At 39.2% G+C, this 12,626-nt stretch overlaps 1 protein-coding gene across 1 annotated transcript in view; it reads left to right on the top strand.

The window, feature by feature from the left end:
* Nucleotides 1-12,626, top strand: part of LOC109538479 — a 24,617-nt gene that overhangs the window by 4,975 nt on the left and 7,016 nt on the right. The window contains exons 6-13 of the mRNA XM_019905723.2: nucleotides 1,440-1,595; nucleotides 1,646-1,841; nucleotides 1,900-2,143; nucleotides 2,543-2,786; nucleotides 3,295-3,370; nucleotides 5,113-5,325; nucleotides 5,381-5,548; nucleotides 7,977-8,112. Of these exons, the coding sequence (XP_019761282.2) occupies nucleotides 1,440-1,595; nucleotides 1,646-1,841; nucleotides 1,900-2,143; nucleotides 2,543-2,786; nucleotides 3,295-3,370; nucleotides 5,113-5,325; nucleotides 5,381-5,548; nucleotides 7,977-8,112 (1,433 nt within the window). The remainder of the gene's footprint in view (nucleotides 1-1,439; nucleotides 1,596-1,645; nucleotides 1,842-1,899; nucleotides 2,144-2,542; nucleotides 2,787-3,294; nucleotides 3,371-5,112; nucleotides 5,326-5,380; nucleotides 5,549-7,976; nucleotides 8,113-12,626) is intronic.

Here is a 12,626-nt window from a genome sequence, read left to right as displayed (position 1 = left end):
CTGCGAAAACTCAAAAGTAATGCCGGATTTCAAAACCGCCTTTAGTAATTGGTTCATATTTAAAGAACTGGTTGAGCGGTAAATCTCTAGTTGTCATTTAGGGATAGAGCCTTAAAATGCGCACATTTTTAAATGAAATCATTTTAAAAATACTTGTAGTTTTTACGCAAACTGCGAAAACTCAAAAAAAATGCCGGATTTCAAAACCGCCTTTAGTAATTGGTTCATATTTAAAGAACTGGTTGAGAGGTAAATTTCTAGTTGTCATTTAGGGATAGAGCCTTAAAACACGCACATTTTTAAACGAAATAATTTTAAAAATACTTGTAGTTTTTAAGCAAGCTGCGAAAACTCAAAAGTAATGCCGGATTTCAAAACCGCCTTTAGTAATTGGTTCATATTTAAAGAACTGGTTGAGCGGTAAATCTCTAGTTGTCATTTAGGGATAGAGCCTTAAAACACGCACATTTTTAAACGAAATAATTTTAAAAATACTTGTAGTTTTTACGCAAACTGCGAAAACTGAAAAGTAATGCCGAATTTCAAAACCGCCTTTAGTAATTGGTTCATGCTTAAAGAACTGGTTGAGCGGTAAATCTCTAGTTGTCATTTAGGGATAAAGCCTTAAAACACGCACATTTTTAAAAGAAATGATTTTAAAAATACTTGTAGTTTTTACGCAAACTGCGAAAACTCAAAAGTGATGCCGAATTTCAAAACCGCCCTTAGTAATTGGTTCATATTTGGAGCACAGGTTGGGCAGTAAAGCTGTAGTTGAAATCGCGAGATAGAACCTGAAAATGCGCACATTTTTATATAAAACATCATTTTAGAAATCCTTGTAGTTTTCACGTAAAATGTGAAAACTCACAAATTTTGCGAGACTTCAAAACCGCCTTTAGTCGTTGGCTCATAGTCAGAGAACCTGTTGAACTGCATTCTATTTTTTTATTCACTTTTCGGCATTTTAAATCAAACGAAATTTTTTCAAATTCATATTGCTTTATTTGTTCGTTTTTCCTTCGTTGGTTCAGTTTTATCTAGCCGGGTCTTAAATCAATTTTTTTTAATTAAAAAATTGGCTCCTCATGTGCACGCATACCGCGAACATATTTTCTGGTAAACTGTTTCAAAAGGGGAAATATCCTAATAAATATATGAACAGTAAGTTCATTGACCGAATTACTAAATATATTACATACAGGCAAACATGTCCATGTCGATTTGCCTCTATTGGTTTTTTTCCGTCCCCACAGCGAAGCGTAATTGAAATCGTTAATTATTACACACGCAAACAATAATTGGACATTCATCCAACAATTTGCGCTTATAACACACAAAAAGTGCATAAATCACAGACAAATTTCTCTTTCAGTTCCGAACTCTGACTCACTTCCACTTTCCTTGGCTATTTTTCAATGTTAACATTGTTTTTCTAGGACGAAGTATGGGCAAAATCCGAAGCACTGGACAGCGTGGTAAAGATGCTGAAAGAGCCGGGAACATGCGAATCTTTAGAAGCAGGAGCGGCCGCTCTTCTATTTGAGGCCCTCTTTGCCTGCCATCACCGCGACAGGCTGCACAGCCTTGCTGATGTGAGTCCAAGTTCATCCCTCCACCCCGAAATTTAAAACATGTTTTCCAGGACTCTTTGATGATTTTAATTGCCGGCCTTCGGCCTGAAGTCCTGGAACGCTGCCTTCCAAGGCTGATCCTCAGTTTGTGCAAAATGGGCGCGTCGTCTGGAGTGCGTTGCGCGTTGGTGGCGATGAAGAAACTGCCCCCCAAAAAGCTGCAGCTTGAAGTGCTTTCCAGAGGTTTCGGCCATCGAACACGAGAAGGTGGCTGAAAGCCCTTTAAAGGCCCAATCAATTTTACTAGGGGTTTGCTTGGTTTTAGGGGCTTTGCAGATTTTGATGGCTTGTACTCGCTTGTATCCCAGGCAGGATGTGGAAGTGGTGAGAATCGCAGAATTTGCAGCTTTGGCGCTGCGCGACAGAAGAAGGCGGGTGAGACAAGCGGCACTGGAAACGTTAGCAGCTGCAGCTCAGCTTTCATCTGTTCACGAAACTCTCAATGTGGTGGAGAGTGCCATCAAGGATTTTGGGGATTTTGGGGAAATTATTCAAGTTGTCCGCACGAGGTAACAAGATGTGCCTTTGCAGTTAAAGTGGTTGTCTTCACAGGTTTAAATCATCTAACTCCAGTAAACGTTTTTTTTTATTTATGTACATGCTTTGAAGAAGCTTAAATCTGCTATTTGGGTTGTTCATTTTGCTGCCGTTTCCTTGTTGAATGTTTCCGTTGTTTTATATGTAACTTACTGACTTCTTTCACTCTGAAGAAAATTCCCATATTCCCATTCATTGTAGTCTTAATTCGTTTTTACTGCAATTATTTCCTCATACACTTTTTCAGTTCGTTACTTCATCCACCCACTTGAATTTGTATATGAAAAACTGAAAAAAATATGAAGCAGAAGGAGGCAAAGTGCCGCACAAATGATCTTTTCATTCATTAATTCACTTTTTCAACCGATTAGATTATCAAGAAAACAGCTGCCCACTGTAGACTTGGACGGTTCCATCCGCTATACATCTCCCATCGATCAAAATGAATCCCACTGGATAACAGGAAGCGTGCTAAAAGGCAACGTTTCTCCTTCTCCGATTTCGTCGGCATCATCAAGCAACACATCGGCCAACTATTGGATGCACAACTTGAGGCATGAACACAATTTCAACAGCGGTTCCATGCGGATTAGGCAACTCTCCGAGTCCAATGAGGTAAAAAGTAGGCTTTTGAGTTGAGTGAAAAATGGGAAATTTTCACCAAATCCTCCCCTGTTCCTGCCAAGTAAATAATTATAATTATCGACGTTTCTGCAACTGTTGAACATGCGATAGTCAAAGTCGCGGCACCGTAACTACCAAAATATCGATTAGCGGTTATTTACCGGAACATTCTACCTTTGAGGTGGAAGGTGAGACTCTTTCTGCACCTCAAAGTGCAAGTTTTTCCCTCAAAGTCTGATGATTTTCAAATTAAAAATATGCTGCTTTGTCGGCTGTTTGCTCTGAAACCTGTTTCCGTCCATGATTTCTTGGGGGTGAGTATTTTTATGTCAACGAATGCATTTTTATCTAATTTTTTAAAGCCTTCATTTTCACCAAAAGGTTTTCATCAGTTTTTTTCAAAAGGCAATTTATTGTTTTTTTATGCATTTTGCTGCCGGATTATTTGGGTTTTTAGGTAGAACCAAAAATCTTATAAAGAAAAATATGTTGATTTCAGGAAGATGTTTTTGATGATTCCTGCAAAATTTGGACTCCAGACGCAAGCAACTGCGACACTTTAAAGGCGGCAAATGGTAAGCAAAATGGTGGGCTTTTCTGCAAGTCACTGAGATTTTTTTGATCAGTTTAACTTACCAATTTAGAATTTAGAAACTTTTTCCAGCCAAAAATAATTAAATTTTATCTGCCTCAGGCACAATTTAAGAAAGTATGACAGTTCTTTCGTGAGAGCTAACTGTTACCACCACCTGCTGCTAATAAAGTCTGTTTCTTTTAAAATATGAATTCCTGCCAGGCCTTAATGAGGTTACTGAGTTTATCGGGAAAAATATAGCTGTAGTTTTCTTCATAAAAACGCATTAAAGCCAGATTAAAATGCATTATTGCTGCTGCATAGTGACGAGCCCGCATCTGATACCTTTACCGGTTTGCAGAATTTATGATCAGTTTCACACTGTAAAAGAGCAAGTGCACCAGGTCAGAATTGATTGAAAAATTACACTTTAGTGCACTTGATCATGGAGGTAAAATTGTGCTTGTATATTAATAAACCGCCGAGATTAGGTAAGATACTCTATGATTAATTGAGGAATCTATAAACAAGACATTTTCGCTGTATAAACAGAAAATTCGCTGTATAAACATAAACTGCCTTTACAAAAAAAAACTATTTCATTTAGTGTCCGAGAATCTGAAAATTAAACCAGAAATTACAAATATATTTTTCAATCTGCTCTCGTATATGGGGTAAGCAAGACAAGGAACTGATATGCCGCGCTCACTCCTATGCATTAAATGAAAGGGTTTTTAGTTCGCTCGATCCGATTCGAACCGATCAGTTATACTACGAGGGACGATTTGAATGATCATGACTTTCTGTGTCACAAATTCTTTTAATAAATATGGAATTTCAATAGTTTCGTACATAGACATTAGACAGGCCTTTGCAACTAAGAAAAACACCGTTAATCCACCGCTAGTGCACCAAAGCCTAAAAATAGGAAAATTCGTTATTTTTATCTCATAATACCGAAATAGATGTGACTCCTCAGCTCTTATCAAATTCACTGGATATTTGTCGTTATCTCGCCTGCAGGAGACAATCAGTTGCCTACTTATTCTAATCCGATCCACTTGAAAGCCATCGGCAAATTAGTGCAGTATTTTCTTTGAAATAAACCAGTTTCCTCAATGGAAGTGAGCAAACAACTGGACGAAAAATCCCGGACTTTCATCCGCAGCATGGAACAGCTAGAGGAGCAAATAAACAGCAAAGTCTACGACTTTTTGATAAATCCCCAAAGAAACGTGCTGTTAATAATCACAGTGATGACCGGTGAAGCCAATCTTCTGGTCTATCAAACGATGCGAAAGTTCAGCGCAGTGAAACTGAAAAAGAAGCACAAGACGCTGATGAAACACTACTTGGGCCCAGATAATTGCACCTTTGTTGATTGGCCGCAACTGATCCAAACGCTGGGAGACGAAATGCTACTGCCGGAGTTTAGAAACTTGGTTGTATGCGAAGTGCCAGCCGCCATTGAACTGGATGATTATCGCGACGTTTTGGATCAGTTGGTTCAGATAATGCGAGCCAATCCGGAAAAGAAAATGATACTGATTACACCCATGCATAATATTTTGAGGCGATTTGCTTCGATGGCTTTTGGTCTGGACTCATAATTTTGACCTTTAATGTGGCAGTGGCTTGAGAACCATTCATTGTTAAATGATATGTTTTGTATAAATTGTAAATAAACTATTAGGTGACTTGCCCTGTATGTTTCTGGTAAATCTGCAGTGATATTTGTTTCAGGATCAAAAGCTGGCGTTCTTCGCCCTGTATATATCCTGCAGCCGGAGTCTGCTACTGAAAACGGCAAGCACAGTCGAGGCTATCGCAAGTACGATAGGGGGCGGTCATTTTCGCCCCCGAAGCATTTCAAGGGCCATTTTCCTGCCGGATTGGTCGACCCTGTTCCTATAATTCCAGTGCATAGCAATACCAATGGAACTGATAAGCATTATTGTAAGCATAGCAGCCGCAGCGCTGTGGTTTGTTGGTTAAAATGCTTGATTTCCAGCGGCTCCTGATGCTTATTCGCGACTGCAGTATCCTGCAGACAGTCGGCTTCAGCAAGGCTTTCGAAAGAGTTTTTCCTCGGATCAGCTTTATTCTAATGACCGGCTGCCGTCCAAGTATGAGCCTCAGTCTTTGTCGCTTTCCAGTCGATCGTCTTCCACATCAACAGGTGAATATACAGAGCGCTTATATAAAATTCTCTATGTCCACGCGATTGAGTTGAGCGCTGAGTTGATTAGACAGGCGATCGGGTACAATTGTACACGAAAAAATTAAAATCCTGGAGAAATATCAAGAAAGAAGGACCTAAAGATCCTAAAAAATAGCAAATTTTGGAAAAGACGTGCTACAAGGAAATACGCAATTTAACTCTCCATCTGGCAAAAAAAAACTAAACCTTTCAGCTCAACCAGTTCTCCTAATAGGACCCAACGAGAAATGCGGTTCTGAAGATTCGCATTATTCTTGAATTTTTGCGTCTCGTTAAAACTAGAACATTTTTTATAACGTTATTTGGTACGAAAAGTCCACAATTTGACGCTCTATCTCGCAACGAAAACTAAAGTTTCGAAGCTCCACTGGTTCCATTAATACAAGCTAATGAATAAGGGCGTTTCTGAACACCCGCATTTATCTTCAATTTGCGCATTTGGCGTGAAAACCAGAAACATTTCTAAAGCGATGTTTCGTATCTATCTATACGTATGTGCAATTTAACGTTCTTATCTCGCACTGAAAACTAGAGTTTTGTTGAATCATCGGTTCTCTTAATACGAACCAACGAATAAGAGCAAATTCAGAACTTAACTGGCGTTAATCTTGAATTTTCGCATTTTTCGCGAAAACTAAAAACATTTCTAGATCGACGTTTGAAATAAAAAACTACGCAATGTAACTCTCTATCTCGCTAGGAAAACTAGAGTTTCGTAACTTTTCCGGTTCTCTTAATACGAGCCATCGAATAAGAGCGGTTCAGAAGACATCTTGCATTAATCTTGAATTGTTGAATTTTGCTTGAAAGTTAGAAACATTTCTAGAACAATGTTTGGCAATAAAACTAAATAAAATTTAGCGCACTATCTTGCTCTGAACATTAAAGTTTGCGAGCATAACCGGTTCTGTTAATACGAGCCATCGAATAAGAGCGGTTCAGAAATCTGGCATTAATCTTGAATTTTCGCATTTTGCGCGAAATCTAGAAACATTTCTAGAACGGTGTTGGCCACTAAAAGGTTCACAATTTAGCGCACTATCTTGCTCTGAACACTAAAGTTTCGTAGCAGAACTGGTTCTTTTAATACGAGCCATCGAATAAGGACGGTTCAGAAATCTCGCATTAATATTGAATTTTAATTAATAAATAAGAATTTTCGCATTTTGCGCGAAATCTAGAAATATTTCTAGAACGGTGTTTGGCAGTAAAACGTTCACAATTTAGCGCAATATCTTGCTCTGAACACGAAACTTTAGTAGCACAACTGGTTCGAGAGCGGTTCAGAAATCTCGCATTAACCTTAAATTTTCGCATTTTGCGCGAAATCTAGAAACATTTCTAGAACGCTGTTTGGAACTAACAGGTTCAAAATTTAGCGCACTATCTTGCTCTGAACACTAAAGTTTCATAGCACAACCGGTATTATTAATACGAGCCATCGAATAAGAGCGGTTTAGAAGACTCGCACTAATCATGAATTTACGCATTTTGTGCGAACACTGGAGACAATTCTAGAACGACGTTTGGCACTAGCAAGTTGATAATTTGACGCACTATCTTGCTCTCAACACTAAAGTTTCATAGCACAACCGGTACTATTAATACGAGCCATCGAATAAGAGCGGTTTAGAAGACTCGCATTAATCATGAATTTACTCATTTTGTGCGAAAACTGGAAACATTTCTGGAACGACGTTTGGCACTAGAAAGTTGATAATTTGACGCACTATCTTGCTCTGAACAGTAAAGTTTCGTAGTACAACCGGTACTATTAATACGAGCCATCGAACAAGAGCGATTCAGAAAACTCGCATTAATCTTGAATTTGCGCGATAACTGGGAACATTTCTAGAAGGACGATTGGCACTAGAAAGTTCGCAATTTGACGCACTATCTTGCTCTGAACACTAAAATTTCATAGCACAACCGGTACTCTTAATACGAGCCATCGAATAAGAGCGGTTTAGAAGACTCGCATTAATATTGAATTTTCGCAATTGGCGTGAAAACTATTTCTAGAACGATGTTTTGCATAAAAAAGAAAGAAATGTAACGCTCTATCTCGATATGAAAACCAGATCTTGCAATATCGGTTAATGCACTCAAGCAATTCGAAAATCCTTCAAAACTTTTTATTTCGCTTTCATATTTTTCCCCGAAAATACCTTTTCCAAAGTATCATCTGTAAAATGCTTTAAAAAATACTATCTTTATTAATCGGATTCTTATTCGGTAAATCTGCTGATTTCTTCCTCGGTCTAAAAGCCGAAAACTCGCCAGCTTCAAGCAAAGGACGCAAAAGCCGAACTGTTTTGAAAATTATCCGGCGTCCACGACTATCACATTAGATTGTGTGGTAAATTTCCTGATTTTGTTATTGCAGGTTCATCGACAAAGAGCGGCTTTTGGTACCGAGACCTAAAATCGGGAATTCCACTGCCCATCGCTGAATCCAAACTGAAAATCCGACACAGCACTTCATCAAGCATCACATCCAATGGGCCTTTAATTGCCAAACGGTAAGCACTTTCCTGCTAAAACTGCCGGTTTCTTCGGGCATTCCTTTAACTGTCACTAACAGAAATAGCCGGGCGAAATGACCTAAAACACACAAAACTCAAATTTAATCGGGGATTCAATCGGCACTAAGACACTATAAAAAATTGCATTTGCGTGCACGCAACGCTGCGGCTGAGTATAACAATGGATAGTCCGGTTCCAAGAGGGCACTTTTTTTATATGTAAATGAACTAATTTTCATTAGCCGACTTTCTGGCAGGACTGGACTTCCAAATGCGGATTTTTCCGTCTGAGTTTTTCAATGAAACCTCAACCGGTTAATAAATCGCCTAAGTCCACCTCTGATCCTTGCTAGCGTTGAAGCCATTAACCATTATAATATAGGCCGTCTTTAGCATCGCGACGACGACGCTGCAGGTCAGCGCGCCGGTCAGAACCAATCAATGACGCCTAATTTACACAAGCTTCGTTTGAATTTTGTTCGAAGAACAGCAGCAACTTTCCAGTTATGCGCTGAAGTTCGAAACGTCTCCCCGAAAATGTGCGCTAGTGCAACAGTGGAGAATCCGTGGGGCTTGCGGAAGCAAAATGCTCTGAAGCCGATTTTGAATCTTTGCGGGTTTGCGTCGTGCTTGGGATGTTGTCGTGGTCGGAAAGTGCAAGCTGCAGCCACCAAAACACAAACGCCGATTTTGAATGTAATCGAAGGGCCGCAAAGTGCCGAAAAGTAAGTAACTTGAAGTCGCCTCTCGAAGGGCGCTAGAAAGTCGGAAAGATTCCGAGCGCCTGGAGAGTGCAGATTCGAATCGGTTTCTCTTCGTTCGCAATGACGCTTCATAAGTTTTTCCTTTCCTTGGTTCTGATTTGACTGATTTGGTCGTTTATTTTTATTAACTTCATTTTTTCTCTCTCTTTCGATCTTCCCAATAAAAAGACAGTATTTTATTAAACATTTTAGTCGATGGTCGATTTGGTCGAAGGTATCATTTTCAACCATGTTTCGGGTGAAAGCAATTTTTCTTCAGCAGCCGATACTCGTTGATAGTCCAAAAAACTCATTTGTCTGATCGAGGTGGGTTTTGCGGGAAAGCCTTTCGAACGTTTTGCAAGCACGAGCGGCGAGCATCTTCAGCGCATCTTTAATCGAGACTGAAGAAGACAAAGAAAATCGTCTCTATGGCGGCCTAAAAGCTAAAAAAACTCATCAGTTTCATAGAAGCTGAATGTTTTGAATGTAATCGAAGGGCCGCAAAGTGCCGAAAAGTAAGTAACTTGAARTCGCCTCTCGAAGGGCGCTAGAAAGTCGGAAAGATTCCGAGCGCCTGGAAAGTGCAGATTCGAATCGGTTCCTCTTCGTTCGCAATGACGCTTCATAAGTTTTTCCTTTTCTTGGTTCTGCAAAGGTGTTGGCGATTTGCGATTGTGTATGTTTTGTTCATCTTTCCTCCTGTGATTTTTGCTCTTTGGTCTGATACTGATTTGGTCGTTTTTTTTATTAACTTCATTTTTTCCCTCTCTTTCGATCTTCCCAATAAAAAGACAGCATTTTATTAAACATTTTAGTCGAAGGTATTATTTTCAAACCATCTTTGGGGTGAAAGCAATTTTTCTTCAGCAGCTGATACTCGTTGATAGTCCAAAAAACTCATTTGTCCCATCGAGGTAGGTTTTGCGGGAAAGCCTTTCTAACGTTTTGCAAGCACGAGCGGCGAGCATCTTCAGCGCATCTTTATTCGAGGCTGAAGAAGACAAAGAAAATCGTCTCCATGGCGGCATAAAAGCTGAAAAAACTCATCAGTTTCATAGACGCTGAATGTTTTGAATGTAATCGAAGGGCCGCAAAGTGCCGAAAAGTAAGTAACTTGAAGTCGCTTTTTGAAGGGCGCTAGAAAGTCGGAAAGATTCCGATCGCCTGGAAAGTGCGTATTCGAATCGGTTCCTCTTCGTTCGCAATGACGCTTCATAATTTTTCCTTTTCTTTGTTCTACAAAGATGTTGGCGATTTGCGTTTGTGTATGTTTTGTTCATCTTTCCTCCTGTGATTTTTGCTCTTTGGTCTGATACTGATTTGGTCGTTTTTTTATTAACTTCATTTTTTCTCTCTCTTTCGATCTTCCCAATAAAAAGACAGTATTTTATTAAACATTTTAGTCGATGGTCGATGGGGTCGAAGGTATTATTTTCAACCATCTTTCGGGTGAAAGCAATTTTTCTTCAGCAGCTGATACTCGTTGATAGTCCAAAAAACTCATTTGTCCGATCGAGGTGGGTTTTGCGGGAAAGCCTTTCTAACGTTTTGCAAGCACGAGCGGCGAGCATCTTCAGCGCATCTTTAATCGAGGCTGAAGAAGACAAAGAAAATCGTCTCCATGGCGGCCTAAAAGCTGAAAAAACTCATCAGTTTCATAGAAGCTGAATGTTTTGAATCTAATCGAAGGGCCGCAAAGTGCCGAAAAGTAAGTAACTTGAAGTCGCTTCTCGAAGGGCGCTAGAAAGTCGGAAAGATTCCGAGCGCCTGGAAAGTGCGTATTCGAATCGGTTCCTCTTCGTTCGCAATGACGCTTCACAAGTTTTTCCTTTTCTTGGTTCTGCAAAGGTGTTGGCATTTTGCGTTTGTGTATGCTTTGTTCATCTTTCCTCCTGTGATTTTCGCTTTTTGGCTTGATACTGATTTGGTCGTTTTTTTTATTAACTTCATTTTTTCTCTCATCTTTCGATCTTCCCAATAAAAAGACAGTATTTTATTAAACATTTTAGTCGATGGTCGATTTGGTCGAAGGTATTATTTTCAACCATCTTTCGGGTGAAAGCAATTTTTCTTCAGCAGCTGATACTCGTTGATAGTCCAAAAAACTCATTTGTCCGATCGAGGTGGGTTTTGCGGGAAAGCCTTTCTAACGTTTTGCAAGCACGAGCGGTGAGCATCTTCAGTGCATCTTTAATCGAGGCTGAAGAAGACAAAAAAAAATCGTCTCCATAGTGGCCTAAAAGCTGAAAAAACTCATCAGTTTCATAGAAGCTGAATGTTTTGAATGTAATCGAAGGGCCGCAAAGTGCCGAAAAGTAAGTAACTTGAAGTCGCCTCTTGAAGGGCGCTAGAAAGTCGGAAAGATTCCGAGCGCCTGGAAAGTGCAGATTCGAATCGGTTCCTCTTCGTTCGCAATGACGCTTCATAAGTTTTTCCTTCCTTGGTTCTACAAAGATGTTGACGATTTGCGTTTGTGTATGCTTTGTTCATCCTTTTTCCTGTGATTTTTGCTTTTTGGCCTGATACTGATTTGGTCGTTTTTTTTATTAACTTCATTTTTTCTCTCTCTTTCAATCTTCCCATTAAAAAGACAGTATTTTATTAAACATTTTAGGCGATGGTCGATGGGGTCGAAGGTATTATTTTCAACCATGTTTCGGGTGAAAGCAATTTTCAAAAGTGGGAATTTGAAGTTGAATGTCCAAATATTGAATTTTGGATATAATAAAACAAATTGAAACATTTTATCCGGATTGTAGACTTAAAATGTTGAGCTTGCGGGTCCAGATAGCTTAAAGTCGCAGGCTCAAGTTTCACTGTTAAAGTGAACATTTTTTGATCGGAGTCAATTGTTTGAAATTGCTTTGGACTTCAAAGTTGCAATTTTGACTTAACCTGCACATTCACGTGCATTTATGACGCTTCAAGTTGAATTTTTCAGCTCAATTGCTTTCGTCCTGGCATTCCCCAAAAGTGTCGCCTTCCTGCATTTTTCAAGCAAAAATTCTCGAAAAAAGTTTCTACCTTCAGCCCAAATCTATTTATTCAACCTTCTAATTCAAATCCCCCATCAAATTTGTCGATATTCCCCAAAAATAGAGCAAACAAATCAATTATTCAAGTACACCTTGTCGATTAACTCGCATGTCGGCGCAATGAACCAAACATGATGTACAGGTGAAAGGCGCTGAACTTTATCAATCAAAACACAAATTTTTAATGCGTATTTCTGATCAATTAATTGCCAACCTTGTGCCATTCTTCTGGAGTTCAATGTCGGTTCAAAGGGCGTCAAATCATTTGCTTTCTTTGAACGATTCCAGGGGCATTGCAATATTCGCAATCTATTATTTATTGTTTAGACGATGAGGTGGAATGAGTGTTGACAAAGTCACACGTATTAGGAACTTTGTTTTGTAATAAATAGGGTTTGTTAGCATTTTTTGAAGAAAATTTTAAGATTTTTTGAGAACTACATGGTTTACAAATCTCAGAAAGGGTTTTGTCTCTTGATATTGCTTCTTTAAGTTCATGTTGTAGAGGATATTATTCTTAAAAACTTACTACTTCCAATTGAGAGCAAGTAGCAACTTGAAGTTTTCACGATCGACAGAAGACTATTGGATTTGAATGTGCTGAAAATATCACTGAAATCGCCCCAAAACCTGATTATTACCATCCAACTCAATGGGGGCCCAAAAATCACTCAATAATCCGCTGTTCTTAAAAAATTACTACTTCCAAACCAAAGCAAGTAGCAACTTG

The sequence above is a fragment of the Dendroctonus ponderosae genome, unplaced genomic scaffold (assembly GCF_020466585.1).
Source record: "Dendroctonus ponderosae isolate FM_Combo_2020 unplaced genomic scaffold, Dpon_F_20191213v2 Dpon_F_20191213_1, whole genome shotgun sequence".
NCBI classification, from domain to species: Eukaryota; Metazoa; Arthropoda; class Insecta; order Coleoptera; family Curculionidae; genus Dendroctonus; species Dendroctonus ponderosae.
Note: the sequence above shows the minus strand (reverse complement) of the source record. Positions and strands in the feature narration are given on the sequence as shown.